The sequence below is a fragment of the Salvelinus namaycush genome, unplaced genomic scaffold (assembly GCF_016432855.1).
Source record: "Salvelinus namaycush isolate Seneca unplaced genomic scaffold, SaNama_1.0 Scaffold15, whole genome shotgun sequence".
Lineage (NCBI taxonomy): Eukaryota > Metazoa > Chordata > Actinopteri > Salmoniformes > Salmonidae > Salvelinus > Salvelinus namaycush.
The window spans coordinates 753,819-775,162 of NW_024058230.1; the positions used below are offsets into that span (position 1 = coordinate 753,819).

General features: G+C 45.0%; 1 protein-coding gene across 1 annotated transcript in view; it reads left to right on the forward strand.

Annotated features, from left to right (window-relative positions):
• Window positions 1-1,323: 1,323 nt before the first annotated feature.
• Window positions 1,324-21,344, forward strand: part of LOC120036882 (metalloprotease TIKI1-like) — a 174,916-nt gene continuing 154,895 nt past the window's right edge. Inside the window, exons 1-2 of the mRNA XM_038983177.1 lie at window positions 1,324-1,431; window positions 2,267-2,827. Coding sequence (XP_038839105.1) covers window positions 1,324-1,431; window positions 2,267-2,827 — 669 coding nt within the window. The remainder of the gene's footprint in view (window positions 1,432-2,266; window positions 2,828-21,344) is intronic.

A 21,344-nucleotide genomic window follows, 5' to 3' on the forward strand; every position in this document is an offset into this window, starting at 1 on the left:
GCCGCTGTGAGGGCTCAACCACTCTCACTCCTGCCGCTGTGAGGGCTCAACTACTCTCACTCCTGCCGCTGTGAGGGCTCAACTACTCTCACTCCTGCCGCTGTGAGGGCTCAACCACTCTCACTCCTGCCGCTGTGAGGGCTCAACGACTCTCACTCCTGCCGCTGTGAGGGCTCAACCACTCTCACTCCTGCCGCTGTGAGGGCTCAACCACTCTCACTCCTGCCGCTGTGAGGGCACAACCTCTCTCACTCCTGCCGCTGTGAGGGCTCAACCACTCTCACTCCTGCCGCTGTGAGGGCTCTGGAAAAGCCGAATCTTGCCGACTCCTGATAAAGTCCTGAGCAGTAGATCAGACCATAGTCGGATTCTACTTTTGAAGTGAATGAGTGTACTCCTCTCGCCCCGACCCGCGGGGGGGTGAGATGTTAAATCAGATTATTGCACAGTGGGGAGGGGGTGGAGGAGTGGAGAGAGAGAGGGTGGGGGCAGGGGGGTAGGTAGTGCCCCATGCATGAGCCTAACATAGAGATGCTTACACACTCCAGCAACACTGTGAGAGAAATGAGGGGAGTCTGGAGTTATGGAAACAAGGAGGACACGATAGAGAAAGTTTCTTCGAGGATTTGGGGACGGTTGATGGCGCTTGGAATTGGACAACCAATTCAGGAGAAAGTGTTGCTCCGTTCGAATTCCGAACAGCACCTGGAAATCATTTATTTTCTGCGGGCCTGTGTTTTGGAAGTAGATAACAGCGGAGTAGTAACAACATTGTGGCGAGGAATTCCACCGCTCATTCCGGGAACCTGAAGACGCACGAAGTTTAGTTTAGAACCTGTTGCTTGCGTGCACTTTGGATACTAATTTACTCACTGTGAACAATCTGCTCGGTTCTAAGTGTGGCCTATCAAACACTGGATAGTTAGATTCGATTTTTTATCTCATTGAGGATTGTAGCCTAGTCTACTATCGCGGAGTAAGTTGTAGGTTTCCATCAAGTGCCATGCACGGCAGCGTATTATCAAATATGAGGGAGAGGGAAAGTGTCAGATTCAAGACGACAGCATGATGACATCGTCAATGCTTTCACACATGTAAAGAAAAAAAAACATCACTCAAAGTATTGAATGCAATTTCACTCAAACATGAGTTCTTCCGGCGGCAGAAAGGTAGATAGGCTACATGTCGGCGTGTTTGAATTATTATTTACATGGAACTGAAATTCGGGAAATTATTTAAGCAATTTCCCCAGGAAAGAATTGTTGTTGGGTAGCTTCATCTTTGCGACACGTTGTGAAAATAGCGTGCACGTTGGGAGTTACGATGCTCGTCTCTTGGGTCACATTTATTCAAGCGTTCCTAATACTGCTGGTGAAAGGAGCCGACCAATGGAGCCTCCGGGAGTCGTCTAACTGCGAGCTAAAAAGGAAAGTAAGTCCCCTAATATTACGTCCGATTGAATATAATGTCTTAGCCAACATCTAAGTAAATTAAGATTTTTTTTCATAATTTAAAAAATGTCCAATGGAACTGTTATTTGAATATCTGAATGTCCACGGTCCCGTTTTAGCCTATAAATATGTTAGGCTAAATGATTATTTCTTCCGTTCACGTTTCATTTACAAAATGTGTTGTTCTAGGCTAGTTCATTCATCCGCGAGTGTAGCCTAATCCACAGATAGGTGTGAACCTCAAAAAGTAGGTCTAAGTGTTTTCCTGTAAAGTTTCTACATCCTCTAAGAGCGCAGATCATTTCGGATGTCTATTGTGTGAGTCTAGTGCGCTGTGAAGTGTTCTGCTGATAAGACATTATCAGTCCATTACCGAGCATCAAATGGCCTATCGCACGTAGAATCAACAGTCTCGGTCAATTTAAATAGCTCCATGTTCACACTGTCTATTTGCAATGGATGCAACCTAGTAGGTATTTTTGTTTATTGCAAGTCTGTTTTTAGACCAGCCAGCAATTAAAATAGTTTGTTTGTCCATGTCTTTGTTTAATTTTAGTGACATGTTTTGTGAATGACATCACGCACGCACGCACGCACGCACGCACGCACGCACGCACGCACACACACACACACACACACACACACACACACACACACACACACACACACACACACACACACACACACACACACACACACACACTTAAGGACATAAGGGTTTTGGGTTGACCAAAAAACATGAATTTGGTTTTATAGCCTGGTAATACTATTACTAATTCACTCAATGTCTTCTTTCCTCTTTTCCGCATCGGTAGCAAAGTGATCTGAACTCTTTCCTGTGGACCATCAAACGTAACCCTCCGTCCTACTTCTACGGCACGATCCACGTCCCTTACACGCGCGTCTGGGACTTTATCCCAGAGAACTCCAAGAAGGCTTTCCAGGAGAGCAACATGGTTTACTTGGAGCTGGACCTGACTGATCCCTACACCATCTCAGCCCTGACCAGCTGCCAGCTTCTCCCTCAGGGGGGGACACTACAGGATGTTCTACCCAGAGACATCTACAGACGCCTCAAGAGGCACTTGGAGTACGTCAAGCTCATGATGCCATTCTGGATGACTCCTGACCAGAGGGGTAAAGGCCTCTACGCTGACTACCTGTTTAATGCAATAGCGGGGAACTGGGAGAGGAAGAGGCCTGTGTGGGTGATGTTGATGGTGAACTCGTTGACGGAGGCGGACATTAAGACGAGGGGGGTCCCGGTGTTGGATCTGTACCTGGCTCAGGAGGCAGAGAGGATGAGGAAGAGAACAGGAGCTGTGGAGAAGGTGGAGGAGCAGTGTCACCCGCTCAACGGACTCAACTTCTCTCAGGTGAGTCCATCGCAAATTGCACCCGGCCTATTTTCTACATAGTGCACTACTTTAGACCAGAGCCCTATGGAACCCTATTCCCTATATAGTGCACTACTTTTAACAGAGCCCTATAGAACCCTATTCCCTATATAGTGCACTACTTTAGACCAGAGCCCTAGAGAACCCTATATAGTGCACTACTTTAGACCAGAGACCATCCTAATCTATTAGATAGGATTTTAAACCTTCACAATTTCACATAAATCAAGAACATTGTTTGGATTTCAAGAAAGACCTAAAATCAAATTACATTTTATTCGTCACATGTTTCCTAAACAACAGGTGTAGACTAACAGAGAAATGCAGACTGACAGGTCCTTTTTCAACAATGTAGAGTTAAAGTATAAATGTTAAATGTGACACATGGAATAAATGCACAGAGAATAACAAATAACAATAACATGGCTATATGCAGGAGGTACCAGGTAATAACATGGCTTTATACAGGAGGTACCAAGTAATAACATGGCTTCATACAGGAGGTACCAGGTAATAACATGGCTTTATACAGGAGGTACCAGGTAATAACATGGTTATATACAGGAAGTACCAGGTAATAACATGGCTATATAGAGGAGGTACCAGGTAATAACATGGCTATATACAGGAGGTACCAGGTAATAACATGGCTATATACAGGAAGTACCAGGTAATAACATGGCTATATAGAGGAGGTACCAGGTAATAACATGGCTATATACAGGAGGTACCAGGTAATAACATGGCTATATACAGTGAGTACCAGGTAATAACGTGGCTATATACAGGTAGTACCAGTACTGAGTCAATTTGCAGGGGTACCAGGAAATAACATGGCTATAAACACATGGTGTACCAGTACCGAGTCGATGTGCAGGGATACAAGGTAATTTAGGTAGCTACAGTGCCATCAGAAAGTATTCATACACCTTGACTTATTCCACATTTTGTTGGATTAAATGGTTTAAATAGATTTTTTTCTCTCAACCATGTACTCACAATACCCCATAATGACATCACAATACCCAATAGTGACATCACAATACCCCATAATGACAAAGTCAAAACATGTTTTTAGACATTTTTCCACATTTCTTGAAAATGGAATACAGAAATATAGAATTTTCATTAGTATTAACACCCCTGAGTCAATACTTTGTTATTAGTATATATTTTAGGGGGTGGATCAGCTTTAATATTGCATATATATTGTGGCTTCTATCAATGTAATTATCTGCATCATTTCCAATCCCCCATATATTAAAAAAATAAAATAATACATATATATATATATACAGTGGCAAGAAAAAGTATGTGAACTCTTTGGAATTACCTGGATTTCTGCATAAATTTGTCATCAAATAGGATCTGATGTTCATCTAAGTCACAACAATAGACAAACACAGTGTGCTTAAACTAATAACACACAAAGTATTGTATTTTTCTTGTCTACATTGAATACAATAGTGTCAGCTAAAGACTTACAGAAATCTCTGGAACATGCTAACATCTCTGTTGACGAGTCTACGATACGTGAAACACTAAACAAGAATGGTGTTCATGGGAGGACACCACGGAAGAAGCCACCGCTGTCCAAAAAAACCATTGCTGCACGTCTGAGGTTTGCAAAAGTGCACCTGGATGTTCCACAGTGTTACTGGCAAAATATTCTGTGGACAGATGATATTACTATGTGTGGAGAAAAAAGGCACAGCACACCAACATCAAAACCTCATCCCAACTGTAAAGTATGGTGGAGGGAGCATCATGGTTTGGGGCTGCTTTGCTGCCTCAGGGACAGCTCGCTATGGACAGCTCGCTATCATCGACGGAAAAATGAATTCCCAAGTTTATCAAGGCATTTTGCAGGAGAATGTTAGGCTATCTGTCCGCCAATTGAAGCTCAACAGAAGTTGGGTGATGCAAAAGGACAGCGACCCAAAACACAGAAGTAAATCAACAACAGAATGGCTTCAACAGAAGAAAATACGCCTTCTGGAGTCGCCCAGTCAGAGTCCTGACCTCAATCCGATTGAGATGTTGTGGCATGACCTCAAGAGAGCAGTTCACACCAGACATCCCAAGAATATTGCTGAACTGAAACAGTTTTGTAAAGAGGAATGGTCCAAAATTCCTCCTTACCGTTGTGCAGGTCTGATCCGCAACTACAGAAAACGTCTGGTTGAGGTTATTGCTGCCAAAGGAGGGTCAACCAGTTATTACATCCAAGGGTTCACATACTTTTCCCACCCTGCACTGTGATTGTTTACATTGTGTGTTCAATAAAGACATGAAGACGTATAACTGTTTGTGTGTTATTAGTTTAAGCAGGTTGTCTTTGTCTTTTGTTGTGACTTAGATGAAGATCAGATCAAATTTTATGACCAATTTATGCTGAAATCCAGGTATTTCCAAAGGGTTCACATACTTTTTAATGCCACTGTATATTTGTTATATATTTCCCTTCATTATGTCCCCCTAACCCTACTACCCCTCCCCTATTTGGAGTAAACTAATTGACAACACTTAGGCTTCTTCTTCCTGTTTATACATACTATATACATTTTACAATTATCTTGTTGTTATTAATACAAACCTTCAGCTCCCCTCAACCCCTCCCATCTATCTCTGAACACCATCCAGTCCCATCCTTCAGCTCCCCTCAACCCCTCACATCTATCTCTGAACACCATCTAGTCCCATCCTTCAGCTCCCCTCAACCCCTCCCATCTATCTCTGAACACCATCCAGTCCCATCCTTCAGCTCCCCTCAACCCCTCACATCTATCTCTGAACACCATCCAGTCCCATCCTTCAGCTCCCCTCAACCCCTCCCATCTATCTCTGAACACCATCCAGTCCCATCCTTCAGCTCCCCTCAACCCCTCCCATCTATCTCTGAACACCATCCAGTCCCATCCTTCAGCTCCCCTCAACCCCTCCCATCTATCTCTGAACACCATCCAGTTCCATCCTTCAGCTACCCTCAACCCCTCCAATCTATCTCTGAACACCATCCAGTCCCATCCTTCAGCTCCCCTCAACCCATCCCATCTATCTCCCCTCCCATCTATCTCTGAACACCATCCGGTCCCATCCTTCAGCTCCCCTCAACCCCTCCCATCTATGGTTTGCAAGCCCTGCCACATCCGACGAGCGTCAGAGCCGGTGTAGTACGATTCGATCTTAGTCCTGTATTGACGCTTTGCCTTTTTGATGATTCGTCGTAGGGCATAGCGAGATTTCTTATAAGCTTCTGGGTTAGAGTCCCTCTCCTTGAAAGCGGCAGTTCTAGCCTTTAGCTCAGTGCGGATGTTGCCTGTAATCCATGGCTTCTGGTTGGGGTATGTACGTACTGTCACTGTGGGGACGACGTCGTCGATGCACTTATTGATGAAGCCAATGACAGATGTGGTGTACTCCTCAATGCCATTGGAGGAATCCCGGAACATATTCCAGTCTGTGCGAAACAGTCCTGTAGCATCTGCTTCATCTGACAACGTTTTTATAGACCGAGTCACTGGTGCTTCCTGCTTTCATTTTAGCTTGTAAGCAGGAATCAGGAGGATATAATTACGGTCAGATTTTCCAAATGGAGGGCGAAGGAGAGCTTTGTATGCATCTCTGTGTGTGGAGTAAAGGTGATTCAGAGTTTTTTTCCCCCTCTGGTTGCACATTTAACATGCTGATAGAAATTTGGTAGAACGGATTTAAGTTTCCCTGCATTAAAGTCTCCGGCTTCTAGGAGTGCCGCCTCTGGGTGAGCGTTTTCTTGTTTGCTTATGGCGGAATACAGCTCATTCATTGCTGTCTTAGTGCCAGCCGCTGACTGTGGTGGTATGTAAAACAGCTACAAAAAATACAGATGAAAACTCTCTAGGTAGATAGTGTGGTCTACAGCTTATCATGAGATACTCTACCTCAGGCGAGTAATAGCGCGAGACTTCCTTAGATATCGTGCACCAGCTGTTATTTATAAAAATACATAGTCCGCCACCCCTGGTCTTACCAGATGCCGCTGTTCTATCCTGCCGGTGCAGCGTATAACCATGTTGATACTGTCATTGTTCAGCCACGTCTCCGTGAAGCATAAGATGTTACAGTTTTGAATGTCTCGTTGGTAGTTAAATCTTCCGCGTAGGTCTTCTATTTTATTGTCCAAAGATTGCACGTTTTCTAGCAGAATGGAAGGAAGTGGGGGTTTATTCCTCGATATGAAAGTGAAATATTCCTCGATATTAAGAGACCCAAGCCTCTAATAACAACAACACAAGCCTATAGAGACACTTTCCTACTCGTTCATTACTGCTGCACTGCTGATAGTAGCTTGAGTGGAAGTAGGGTGAACGCACATTTTATGGTTTATAAAAGTGTTGACAGTACTGAATAAGAACTGAAACATGAAGTCACTCATTAACAACCCCATCTCTTTGCTGTATTCGTTGACAGTCTCTCTCTAGTCGTGGTTTTAAAACGTTTTACATCTCACAGTATCAACTTTGCTGTAGCTTTCCTTTATGCCTGCTACGTTACTGCAGACACGGTCATCTGAGCCATCTGATTGGCCAGCGGTAGGCCTATCGTACACTTGATTTGCTCTCTGGGTCCACCGGGAAGGAAGAGTTTGTACCTTCAGACACATGAAATGGTTCAAAATGGGAAAACTTCACCTTTATTATTGGGTTTTTTACAGAAATGTTTGGCGATCGACTAGCAATGCCTTGGCGATCGACCGGTTGGTGACCACTGACATAGAAGGTAATAGGAAATCCCAGGACATAGTGTCTGTAAAAAGCTCACATAGCTGTCACAAAACTATCTGGATATTCAATTCCCAACTAGTTCTGTACGTACAGTAATCATAGAAACTCATTTTGATCAGATTCTTGCTTTGACAAACCTTATTATTCATGAATTCAACTATTTACTGTTTATGTCAAATTGTTTTGGTTGTCCTGAACAGAAAACGGTAAAAACACTCTGTAGTGTTTTATAGGTTAAAACACTAAATATAAAGGGCTGAACATGCAGATAAATGAAAGGCAGATCAATGAAAAGAGGATTTTTGCTGGGTTCCTGGGACTGATAGGGTTAACAAGCAGAACTATCCCACTGGGCACACTGGTTAAATCAACGTTGTTTCAACGGTCATTTCAATTAAATTAACATTGAACCAACGTGGAATAGATGTTGAATTGACATCCGGGCCCGTGGGATGTCTCCATTTGAACGTGATCCATGTCAAGATCGTTCCCTTGTCCCGCATTTGGTTCTTTTAGATGTGGTCCTCTTTATTCCACCATTGCCACTGCAAAAATGTTAACTCCCATCTTCTTCACATGAGGAGAATAACATTATTTCAACCCCACATGTCTGCAATTCCACATGTAAAAGTTATTCCACATGTGAAAATTTAACATGTAAACCTAACAAATTAGATTCTCACGTGTGATTGATGTGAACTTCCAATTCCACGTGTGAAAGTAAGATTTTCACATGTGGATTTTTTTTAAATCATCATGTGAAATGGCAAATTTCAGATGTGAGGTGAAAATATGCTATTCTCCTCACATGTGAAAAGGTGGTGTTAACATGTTATTCTCCTCACATGTGAAAAGGTGGTGTTAACATGTTATTCTCCTCACATGTGAAAAGGTGGTGTTAACATGTTATTCTCCTCACATGTGAAAAGGTGGTGTTAACATGTGAACTCAAAATATAACACATGGGCAAAAACATTGTATTTTTATTTTTAGGTGCTGAAGAGCCCAGTAATGAATGTGGCTCTTTCTCCCGTCAGTGTAAGTAATGGTTTTAAAGGGATGTTCAAGTCTTCGTTCGTTACCGAGCTGAGAATGGGCCTTATGATGTCATGGTGGTGTCAAGGTGCCTCGTTTCGTTTCCTCCCCCTCTGGTTTGACTGGATTCTACTCCCACTTTACCTAAAGTTGATGCCTCATGTAATACCTAGTATATTCATTATGTCACAGTTCTAATTCCTCAAATTTACTGGCAGATGTGGCTTCGTTTTAGTGTCTTGGTGTCATTTTAACAGGAAACTGACAAGCAAGCAAGCCTTGTCCAGCCAGAAAGACCCATAGGGCAGGAGCCTATCTCATGTTTCTGTAGCGTGTGACAGCTTGATTTATAAGTACACCCCCTGGACAGGACAGGTAATTAGATATTGTCACCTGTTGCCAAGAATACCTTTTTTGTCCAGACTCCACAGTGGATAACTAAGGCTTGGCTGAACTAATGGTTGAAAACGTATCCTAAACACAGGCTCCTCTTCCCTATACTGCCCTGGGCCTTTCAGCTTGGTGAGCTCAGATCAGGACTTAATAGCTTGGCTCCGTTTTAACGCCAGGTCATGAAAAGCAGCGTGGGGAAGCTGGCTCAGTGCTTATGCTACTGCAGTACTGCAGAGAGCAGGCATTGATCAATATCAGTCCTGTTAGACAGGGAGGGAGAGGGAGAGATGAAGAGAGAGGGGAAGAGAGATATAGAGGGAGAAATGTCCACAAAATGAGGTGGAAACTGAGCTGCACTTCCTAACCTCCTGCCCAATGTATGACCATATTAGAGAGACATATTTCCCTCAGATTACACAGATCCACAAAGAATTTGAAAACAAATCCAATTTTGATAAACTCCCATATCTACTGGGTGAAATTCCACAGTGTGCCATCACAGCAGCAAGATGTGTGACCTGTTGTCACAAGAAAAGGGCAACCAGTGAAGAACAAACACCATTGTAAATACAACCCATATTTATGCTTATTTATTTTCCCTTGTGTACTTTAACCATTTGTACATTGTTACAACACTGTATATATATAATATGACATTTATAATGTCTTTATTGTTTTGAAACTTCTGTATGTGTAATGTTTACTGTTAATTTTTATTGTTTATTTCACTTTTGTATATTATCTACCTCACTTGCTTTGGCAATGTTAACATATGTTTCCCATGCCAATAAAGCCCCTTGAATTGAATTGAATTGAATTGAGAGAGAGAGAGGGAGAGAGAGAGAGGGGAAGAGAGAGAGAGGGAGAGAGAGAGAGCGAGAGATGGAGAGTTAGACAGAGAGAGAGAGAGAGAGAGAGAGAGAGAGAGAAAGAGAGGGAGAGATGAAGAGAGAGGGGAAGAGAGACAGAGAGACAGAGAGAGAGATGAAGAGTTAGACAGAGAGAGAGAGATGAAGAGTTAGACAGAGAGAGAGAGATGAAGAGTTAGACAGGGAGAGTTAGACAGAGAGAGAGAGACGAAGAGTTAGACAGAGAGAGATGGAGAGTTAGACAGAGAGATGAAGAGTTAGACAGAGAGAGAGAGATGAAGAGTTAGACAGAGAGAGAGAGAGATGAAGAGTTAGACAGAGAGAGCGAGAGGAATGTGTTAATGCCTACAGGACTAGTATAATTACAATAGATGCTTACTTACTTTGGCCTGTCCATGCCAGGTGCTGGGAAGTCAAGTCTTGTTGCTCAGCAACGTGTGAGAAAAGATCAGCGGGGGGAAAGTCTGCATCATTACAGGGGTCTTTTTTGGATTCAATACAAGCAACAGTCACCTAAATAGTGCATATAATTGATATAACTACCTTCAGTACTTAGATCAAACATCTGATTACCGATAGATGAAAAAACAGGGGATTTACACTATAGTGTACTACTTTTGACCAGAGGCCAGAGGGCCCTATGTAGTGCACTACTTTTGACCAGAGAGCCTAGAGGGCCCTATATAGTGCACTACTTTTGACCAGAGAGCCTAGAGGGCCCTATATAGTGCACTACTTTTGACCAGAGAGCCTAGAGGGCCCTATGTAGTGCACTACTTTTGACCAGAGAGCCTAGAGGGCCCTATGTAGTGCACTACTTTTGACCAGAGAGCCTAGAGGGCCCTATGTAGTGCACTACTTTTGACCAGAGAGCCTAGAGGGCCCTATATAGTGCACTACTTTTGACCAGAGAGCCTAGAGGGCCCTATATAGTGCACTACTTTTGACCAGAGAGCCTAGAGGGCCCTATATAGTGCACTACTTTTGACCAGAGAGCCTAGAGGGCCCTATGTAGTGCACTACTTTTGACCAGAGAGCCTAGAGGGCCCTATATAGTGCACTACTTTTGACCAGAGAGCCTAGAGGGCCCTATATAGTGCACTACTTTTGACCAGAGAGCCTAGAGGGCCCTATATAGTGCACTACTTTTGACCAGAGAGCCTAGAGGGCCCTATATAGTGCACTACTTTTGACCAGAGAGCCTAGAGGGCCCTATGTAGTGCACTACTTTTGACCAGAGAGCCTAGAGGGCCCTATATAGTGCACTACTTTTGACCAGAGAGCCTAGAGGGCCCTATGTAGTGCACTACTTTTGACCAGAGAGCCTAGAGGGCCCTATATAGTGCACTACTTTTGACCAGAGAGCCTAGAGGGCCCTATGTAGTGCACTACTTTTGACCAGAGAGCCTAGAGGGCCCTATATAGTGCACTACTTTTGACCAGAGAGCCTAGAGGGCCCTATGTAGTGCATTACTTTTGACCAGAGAGCCTAGAGGGCCCTATATAGTGCACTACTTTTGACCAGAGCCCTATGGTCACAGGGTGTCGTTTGATGGTTGTAATGACGCTGAACTAAACAGCCACACTAAAAGAGTAGAAATGCAGATTTCGTTACAGATATATCGCTCCCTTGATTCCTTTCAACTATAATACACGTTAGGGAAAATAGCTTTTTTAGCGTTCAGTAGTCTTGTGTTTGATGATTTCATCAGAGTTAAAAAATTACCTCTTGAAGTTCCTTTTTTTATATCATGGAATTGAACCTTTTTGTATTTATTGTACATTTTAAGTTATAAATTTGTACATTTTAAGTTATAACCTCTATGAATATCTTCTCAATCAGGTTTAATTTCAATATTTCTCAGTCAATATTGATTCATGTTGTATTTTCTAGACGGTCCATGTGTTCCACTTAATAGCTATAATACAACCTAGTAGTAGGGGTCTATAGTAGTGTCCTGGTCTATAGTAGTGTCCTGGTCTATAGTAGTGGTCTATAGTAGTGTCCTGGTCTATTGTAGTGTCCTGGTCTATAGTAGTGTCCTGGTCTATAGTAGTGCCCTGGTCTATAGTTGTGGTCTATAGTAGTGTCCTGGTCTATAGTAGTGTCCTGGTCTATAGTAGTGGTCTATAGTAGTGTCCTGGTCTATTGTAGTGTCCTGGTCTATAGTAGTGTCCTGGTCTATAGTAGTGTCCTGGTCTATAGTAGTGCCCTGGTCTATAGTAGTGGTCTATAGCAGGGGTCTATAGTAGTGTCCTGGTCTATAGTAGTGGTCTATAGTAGTGCCCTGGTCTATAGTAGTGTCCTGGTCTATAGTAGTGTCCTGGTCTATAGTAGTGTCCTGGTCTATAGTAGTGTCCTGGTCTATAGTAGTGGTCTATAGTAGTGCCCTGGTCTATAGTAGTGTCCTGGTCTATAGTAGTGGTCTATAGTAGTGTCCTGGTCTATAGTAGTGGTCTATAGTAGTGTCCTGGTCTATAGTAGTGCCCTGGTCTATAGTAGTGTCCTGGTCTATTGTACTGCCCTGGTCTATTGTAGTGTCCTGGTCTATAGTAGTGTCCTGGTCTATAGTAGTGGTCTATAGTAGTGCCCTGGTCTATAGTAGTGTCCTGGTCTATAGTAGTGCCCTGGTCTATAGTAGTGTCCTGGTCTATAGTAGTGTCCTGGTCTATAGTAGTGTCCTGGTTTATAGTAGTGGTCTATAGTAGTGCCCTGGTCTTTAGTAGTGTCCTGGTCTATAGTAGTGGTCTATAGTAGTGTCCTGGTCTATAGTAGTGGTCTATAGTAGTGTCCTGGTCTATAGTAGTGTCCTGGTCTATAGTAGTGTCCTGGTCTATAGTAGTGTCCTGGTCTATAGTAGTGGTCTATAGTAGTGCCCTGGTCTATAGTAGTGTCCTGGTCTATAGTAGTGTCCTGGTCTATAGTAGTGGTCTATAGTAGTGTCCTGGTCTATAGTAGTGCCCTGGTCTATAGTAGTGTCCTGGTCTATAGTAGTGCCCTGGTCTATAGTAGTGGTCTATAGTAGTGTCCTGGTCTATAGTAGTGCCCTGGTCTATAGTAGTGTCCTGGTCTATAGTTGTGTCCTGGTCTATAGTTGTGTCCTGGTCTATAGTAGTGGTCTATAGTAGTGCCCTAGTCTATAGTAGTGTCCTGGTCTATAGTAGTGTCCTGGTCTATAGTAGTGTCCTGGTCTATAGTAGTGCCCTGGTCTATAGTAGTGCCCTGGTCTATAGTAGTGCCCTGGTCTATAGTAGTGTCCTGTTCTATAGTAGTGTCCTGGTCTATAGTAGTGCCCTGGTCTATAGTAGTGTCCTGGTCTATAGTAGTGTCCTGGTCTATAGTAGTGGTCTATAGTAGTGCCCTGGTCTATAGTAGTGTCCTGGTCTATAGTAGTGTCCTGGTCTATAGTAGTGGTATATAGTAGTGTCCTGGTCTATAGTAGTGTCCTGGTCTATAGTTGTGTCCTGGTCTATAGTAGTGTCCTGGTCTATAGTAGTGTCCTGGTCTATAGTAGTGCCCTGGTCTATAGTAGTGTCCTGGTCTATGGTAGTGTCCTGGTCTATAGTAGTGCCCTGGTCTATAGTTGTGCCCTGGTCTATAGTAGTGTCCTGGTCTATGGTAGTGTCCTGGTCTATAGGAGTGGTCTATAGTAGTGTCCTGGTCTATAGTAGTGTCCTGGTCTATAGTAGTGTCCTGGTCTATAGTAGTGCCCTGGTCTATAGTAGTGTCCTGGTCTATAGTAGTGTCCTGGTCTATAGTAGTGTCCTGGTCTATAGTAGTGTCCTGGTCTATAGTAGGGGTCTATATTAGTGCCCTGGTCTATAGTAGTGCCCTGGTCTATAGTAGTGGTCTATAGTAGTGCCCTGGTCTATAGTAGTGTCCTGGTCTATAGTAGTGTCCTGGTCTATAGTAGTGTCCTGGTCTATAGTAGTGCCCTGGTCTATAGTAGTGTCCTGGTCTATAGTAGTGTCCTGGTCTATAGTAGTGCCCTGGTCTATAGTAGTGCCCTGGTCTATAGTAGTGGTCTATAGTAGTGTCCTGGTCTATAGTAGTGTCCTGGTCTATAGTAGTGCCCTGGTCTATAGTAGTGTCCTGGTCTATAGTAGTGCCCTGGTCTATAGTAGTGTCCTGGTCTATAGTAGTGCCCCAGTCTATAGTAGTGCCCTGGTCTATAGTAGTGCCCTGGTCTATAGTAGTGCCCTGGTCTATAGTAGTGCCCTGGTCTATAGTAGTACCCTGGTCTATAGTAGTGCCCTGGTCTATAGTAGTGTCCTGGTCTATTGTAGTGTCCTGGTCTATAGTAGTGTCCTGGTCTATAGTAGTTCCCTGGTCCATAGTAGTGCCCTGGTCTATATTATTGCCTTGGTCTATAGTAGTGTCCTGGTCTATAGTAGTGCCCTGGTCTAAAGTAGTGTCCTGGTCTATTGTAGTGTATTGGTCTATAGTAGTGGTCTATAGTAGTGTCCTGGTCTATAGTAGTGCCCTGGTCTATAGTAGTGGTCTATAGTAGTGCCCTGGTCTATAGTAGTGTCCTGGTCTATAGTAGTGTCCTGGTCTATAGTAGTGCCCTGGTCTATAGTTGTGGTCTATAGTAGTGTCCTGGTCTATACTAGGGGTCTATAGTAGTGTCCTGGTCTATAGTAGTGTCCTGGTCTATAGTAGTGGTCTATAGTAGTGTCCTGGTCTATTGTAGTGTCCTGGTCTATAGTAGTGTCCTGGTCTATAGTAGTGTCCTGGTCTATAGTAGTGCCCTGGTCTATAGTAGTGGTCTATAGCAGGGGTCTATAGTAGTGTCCTGGTCTATAGTAGTGGTCTATAGTAGTGCCCTGGTCTATAGTAGTGTCCTGGTCTATAGTAGTGTCCTGGTCTATAGTAGTGTCCTGGTCTATAGTAGTGTCCTGGTCTATAGTTGTGCCCTGTTCTATAGTAGTGGTCTATAGTAGTGTCCTGGTCTATAGTAGTGTCCTGGTCTATAGTAGTGTCCTGGTCTATCGTAGTTCACTATAGGCCCTGGTCTATAGTAGTACCCTGGTCTATAGAAGTGTCCTGGTCTATAGTAGTGCCCTGGTCTATAGTAGTGTCCTGGTCTATAGTAGTGTCCTGGTCTATAGTTGTGCCCTGGTCTATAGTAGTGGTCTATAGTAGTGCCCTGGTCTATAGTAGTGTCCTGGTCTATAATAGTGTCCTGGTCTATAGTTGGTGTCCTGGTCTATAGTAGTGGTCTATAGTAGTACCCTGGTCTATAGTAGTGTCCTGGTCTATAGTAGTGGTCTATAGTAGTGTCCTGGTCTATAGTAGTGCCCTGGTCTATAGTAGTGTCCTGGTCTATAGTAGTGCCCTGGTCTATAGTAGTGGTCTATAGTAGTGTCCTGGTCTATAGTAGTGCCCTGGTCTATAGTAGTGTCCTGGTCTATAGTAGTGTCCTGGTCTATAGTTGTGTCCTGGTCTATAGTTGTGTCCTGGTCTATAGTAGTGTCCTGGTCTATAGTAGTGCCCTGGTCTATAGTATTGTCCTGGTCTATAGTTGTGTCCTGGTCTATAGTAGTGTCCTGGTCTATAGTAGTGGTCTATAGTAGTGTCCTGGTCTATAGTAGTGTCCTGGTCTATAGTTGTGTCCTGGTCTATAGTTGTGTCCTGGTCTATAGTAGTGGTCTATAGTAGTGCCCTGGTCTATAGTAGTGTCCTGGTCTATAGTAGTGTCCTGGTCTATAGTAGTGGTCTATAGTAGTGCCCTGGTCTATAGTAGTGTCCTGGTCTATAGTAGTGTCCTGGTCTATAGTAGTGCCCTGGTCTATAGTTGTGGTCTATAGTAGTGTCCTGGTCTATAGTAGGGGTCTATAGTAGTGTCCTGGTCTATAGTAGTGTCCTGGTCTATAGTAGTGGTCTATAGTAGTGTCCTGGTCTATTGTAGTGTCCTGGTCTATAGTAGTGTCCTGGTCTATAGTAGTGTCCTGGTCTATAGTAGTGCCCTGGTCTATAGTAGTGGTCTATAGCAGGGGTCTATAGTAGTGTCCTGGTCTATAGTAGTGGTCTATAGTAGTGCCCTGGTCTATAGTAGTGTCCTGGTCTATAGTAGTGTCCTGGTCTATAGTAGTGTCCTGGTCTATAGTTGTGCCCTGTTCTATAGTAGTGGTCTATAGTAGTGTCCTGGTCTATAGTAGTGTCCTGGTCTATAGTAGTGTCCTGGTCTATAGTTGTGCCCTGTTCTATAGTAGTGGTCTATAGTAGTGTCCTGGTCTATAGTAGTGTCCTGGTCTATAGTAGTGTCCTGGTCTATCGTAGTTCACTATAGGCCCTGGTCTATAGTAGTACCCTGGTCTATAGAAGTGTCCTGGTCTATAGTAGTGCCCTGGTCTATAGTAGTGTCCTGGTCTATAGTAGTGTCCTGGTCTATAGTTGTGCCCTGGTCTATAGTAGTGGTCTATAGTAGTGCCCTGGTCTATAGTAGTGTCCTGGTCTATAATAGTGTCCTGGTCTATAGTTGGTGTCCTGGTCTATAGTAGTGGTCTATAGTAGTACCCTGGTCTATAGTAGTGTCCTGGTCTATAGTAGTGGTCTATAGTAGTGTCCTGGTCTATAGTAGTGCCCTGGTCTATAGTAGTGTCCTGGTCTATAGTAGTGCCCTGGTCTATAGTAGTGGTCTATAGTAGTGTCCTGGTCTATAGTAGTGCCCTGGTCTATAGTAGTGTCCTGGTCTATAGTAGTGTCCTGGTCTATAGTTGTGTCCTGGTCTATAGTTGTGTCCTGGTCTATAGTAGTGTCCTGGTCTATAGTAGTGCCCTGGTCTATAGTATTGTCCTGGTCTATAGTTGTGTCCTGGTCTATAGTAGTGTCCTGGTCTATAGTAGTGGTCTATAGTAGTGTCCTGGTCTATAGTAGTGTCCTGGTCTATAGTTGTGTCCTGGTCTATAGTTGTGTCCTGGTCTATAGTAGTGGTCTATAGTAGTGCCCTGGTCTATAGTAGTGTCCTGGTCTATAGTAGTGTCCTGGTCTATAGTAGTGGTCTATAGTAGTGCCCTGGTCTATAGTAGTGTCCTGGTCTATAGTAGTGTCCTGGTCTATAGTAGTGCCCTGGTCTATAGTTGTGGTCTATAGTAGTGTCCTGGTCTATAGTAGGGGTCTATAGTAGTGTCCTGGTCTATAGTAGTGTCCTGGTCTATAGTAGTGGTCTATAGTAGTGTCCTGGTCTATTGTAGTGTCCTGGTCTATAGTAGTGTCCTGGTCTATAGTAGTGTCCTGGTCTATAGTAGTGCCCTGGTCTATAGTAGTGGTCTATAGCAGGGGTCTATAGTAGTGTCCTGGTCTATAGTAGTGGTCTATAGTAGTGCCCTGGTCTATAGTAGTGTCCTGGTCTATAGTAGTGTCCTGGTCTATAGTAGTGTCCTGGTCTATAGTTGTGCCCTGTTCTATAGTAGTGGTCTATAGTAGTGTCCTGGTCTATAGTAGTGTCCTGGTCTATAGTAGTGTCCTGGTCTATCGTAGTTCACTATAGGCCCTGGTCTATAGTAGTACCCTGGTCTATAGAAGTGTCCTGGTCTATAGTAGTGCCCTGGTCTATAGTAGTGTCCTGGTCTATAGTAGTGTCCTGGTCTATAGTTGTGCCCTGGTCTATAGTAGTGGTCTATAGTAGTGCCCTGGTCTATAGTAGTGTCCTGGTCTATAATAGTGTCCTGGTCTATAGTAGTGTCCTGGTCTATAGTAGTGGTCTATAGTAGTACCCTGGTCTATAGTAGTGTCCTGGTCTATAGTAGTGTCCTGGTCTATAGTAGTGGTCTATAGTAGTGTCCTGGTCTATAGTAGTGCCCTGGTCTATAGTAGTGTCCTGGTCTATAGTAGTGCCCTGGTCTATAGTAGTGGTCTATAGTAGTGTCCTGGTCTATAGTAGTGCCCTGGTCTATAGTAGTGTCCTGGTCTATAGTAGTACCCTGGTCTATAGTAGTGCCCTGGTCTATATTAGTGCCCTGGTCTATAGTAGTGTCCTGGTCTTTAGTAGTGTCCTGGTCTATAGTAGTGTCCTGGTCTATAGTAGTGCCCTGGTCTATAGTAGTGCCCTGGTCTATAGTAGTGTCCTGGTCTATAGTAGTGTCCTGGTCTATAGTAGTGTCCTGGTCTATAGTAGTGTCCTGGTCTATAGTAGTGCCCTGGTCTATAGTAGTGTCCTGGTCTATAGTAGTGTCCTGGTCTATAGTAGTGTCCTGGTCTATAGTTGTGTCCTGGTCTATAGTTGTGTCCTGGTCTATAGTAGTGTCCTGGTCTATAGTAGTGCCCTGGTCTATAGTATTGTCCTGGTCTATAGTTGTGTCCTGGTCTATAGTAGTGTCCTGGTCTATAGTAGTGGTCTATAGTAGTGTCCTGGTCTATAGTAGTGTCCTGGTCTATAGTTGTGTCCTGGTCTATAGTAGTGGTCTATAGTAGTGCCCTGGTCTATAGTAGTGTCCTGGTCTATACTAGTGTCCTGGTCTATAGTAGTGGTCTATAGTAGTGCCCTGGTCTATAGTAGTGTCCTGGTCTATAGTAGTGTCCTGGTCTATAGTAGTGCCCTGGTCTATAGTTGTGGTCTATAGTAGTGTCCTGGTCTATAGTAGGGGTCTATAGTAGTGTCCTGGTCTATAGTAGTGTCCTGGTCTATAGTAGTGGTCTATAGTAGTGTCCTGGTCTATTGTAGTGTCCCGGTCTATAGTAGTGTCCTGGTCTATAGTAGTGTCCTGGTCTATAGTAGTGCCCTGGTCTATAGTAGTGCCCTGGTCTATAGTAGTGTCCTGGTCTATAGTAGTGCCCTGGTCTATAGTAGTGTCCAGGTCTATAGTAGTGCCCTGGTCTATAGTAGTTGTCCTGGTCTATAGTAGTGTCCTGGTCTATAGTAGTGTCCTGGTCTATAGTAGTGTCCTGGTCTATAGTAGTGTCCTGGTCTATAGTAGTGTCCTGGTCTATAGTAGTGTCCTGGTCTATAGTAGTGCCCTGGTCTATAGTAGTGTCCAGGTCTATAGTAGTGCCCTGGTCTATAGTAGTTCACTATAGGACCTGTTCTATAGTAGTGCCCTGGTCTATAGTAGTGTCCTGGTCTATAGTAGTGTCCTGGTCTATAGTAGTGTCCTGGTCTATAGTAGTGGTCTATAGTAGTGTCCTGATACAGCCCAGTCTCCTAATGCAGGCTAGCAGTGAAGTAGGAGCTAACATGATGCAGCCTTTCCTCCCAGGGCAGGCTAGCAGTGGAGCAGGCAGGGTGCTCTATAATAAGGGCTAGCAGTGAGTTAGGGGAGCAGGCAGGGTGCTCTATAATAAGGGCTAGCAGTGAGTTAGGGGAGCAGGCAGGGTGCTCTATAATAAGGGCTAGCAGTGAGTTAGTGGAGCAGGCAGGGTGCTCTATAATAAGGGGTAGCAGTGAGTTAGTGGAGCAGGCACGGTGCTCTATAATAAGTGGTCGCATTGAGTTAGGTGAGGTGTTCAGCAAGGCCCGGGCCACGTCGCTTCCGCCGCACCGACCCTTTGACTGCGGGATTGACCTTCTCCCTAGCACCATGCCTCCCCGGGGACGTCTGTACTCTCTGTCGGGACCGGAGACCAAGGCTATGGATACCTACATTAGGGATTCCCTAGCTGTTGGATTTTTCCGTCCCTCTTCCTCTCCCGCCGGCACAGGCTTCTTCTTCGTGGAGAAAAAGGACAAGACCCTGCGCCCGTGCATTGACTCCAGGGGACTCAACGACTCAATGGTTAAGAACCGTTACCCGCTACCACCCATTTCCTCGGCCTTCGAGCCGCTCCAGGGGGCCACTGTGTTTTCCAAGCTGGATCTATGGAATGCCTACCACCTGGTGCGGATACGAGAGGGGGATGACTGGAAGACCGCCTTCAACACGGAAAGTGGCCACTACGAGTATCTGGTCATGCCCTTTGGTCTCACCAACGTCCCTGCTGCGTTCCAGGCTCTGGTGAATGATGTTCTCCGCGACATGTTGAACCGGTTCGTCTTCGTCTACATTGATGACATCCTCATCTTCTCCCGCTCCCCTCAAGAACATGTGCTCCACGTGTGGCAAGTCCTTCAACACCTTCTGGAGAATCAGCTGTTTGTGAAGGCGGAGAAGTGCGAGTTCCATCTCTCCACCATCCCATTTCTGGGTTACACCATCTCTGTTGGGAGTGTCCAGATGGATCCCGGGAAGGTGAGAGCAGTGATTGATTGGTCTCAGTCTACGTCCAGGGTGCAGCTGCAATGTTTCCTGGGGTTCGGCAATTTCTATCGACGCTTTATCCGGGGTTACAGCACCCTGGCTTCCCCCCTGTCAGCACTCACCTCACCCAAGGTTCCGTTCACGTGGTCCCCAGCTGCTGACCGGGCGTTCAAGGACCTCAAACATCGCTTCACAACAGCTCCCATCCTGGTTCATTCTGACCAATCTCGTCAGTTCGTAGTGGAGGCCGATGCTTCGGACGTCTGAGTGGGGGCTGCCCTATCCCAACGTTCTCCCCTTGACCTCAAGCTACATACCCGTACCTTCTTCTCCCATCGCCTGAACGCCACGGAAAGGAACTACGATGTGGGGAATCGGGAGCTTCTCGTAGTAAAGATGGCGTTGGAGGAATGGAGGCACTGGCTGGAGGGGGCGGAACATCCGTTCATCGTGTGGACCGATCACAATAACCTGGAGTATCTCCGCACCACCAAGCGCCTCAACTCCAGGCAAGCCAGATGGGCCCTGATGTTCACTCGGTTCAACTTCTCCCTCTCGTACCGGCCGGGATCCAAGAATGTCAAACTGGATGCACTGTCCCGCGGCTACACCCCCGGAAGCCAAGACCTTTCCCCCCTGCTTCAAAATCAATAGCCCCTCTTCTGTTCTTCCTCTGTTGCCCTGTACCCGCCGTATACTTCCTACTTTTCATGTGTCTAGATGTAAACCCTTGTCTTACAGCCCTTTGGCTCCTGTTTCCTGTGTTTTCTGTCTGTCTGTGCCAGTTCATCTTGTTTGTTAAGCATACCAGCGTTTGTCCTGTCAGCTCCTGTCTTTTCCCAGCCTCGCTTTTTCTCGCCCTCCTGGTTTTTTACCCTTGCCAGTCCTGACCCCAAACCTGCCCGCCTGACCACTCTGCCTGCCCCTGAGCCTGCCTGCCGTCCTGTACCTTTGCCCCTATCTGGATTTACGACCTCTGCCTGACCCTGAGCCTGCCTGCCGTCCTGTACCTTTGCCCCTATCTGGATTTACGACCTCTGCCTGACCCTGAGCCTGCCTGCCATCCTGTACCTTTGCCTCTGTTGCTGTAATACACATTGTTACTTCGACACGGTCTGCATCTGGGTCTTACCTTTATCCTGAGAGGCAGGCTGTTTTCAGGGAGAACAGCAGGCAGGCTGTTTTCAGGGAGAACTCTTCCTTCTCAGATGAAACGGCAGGCTGAGTTTTCAGGGTCATTTTGCTGTTTGTCTTTGTCTG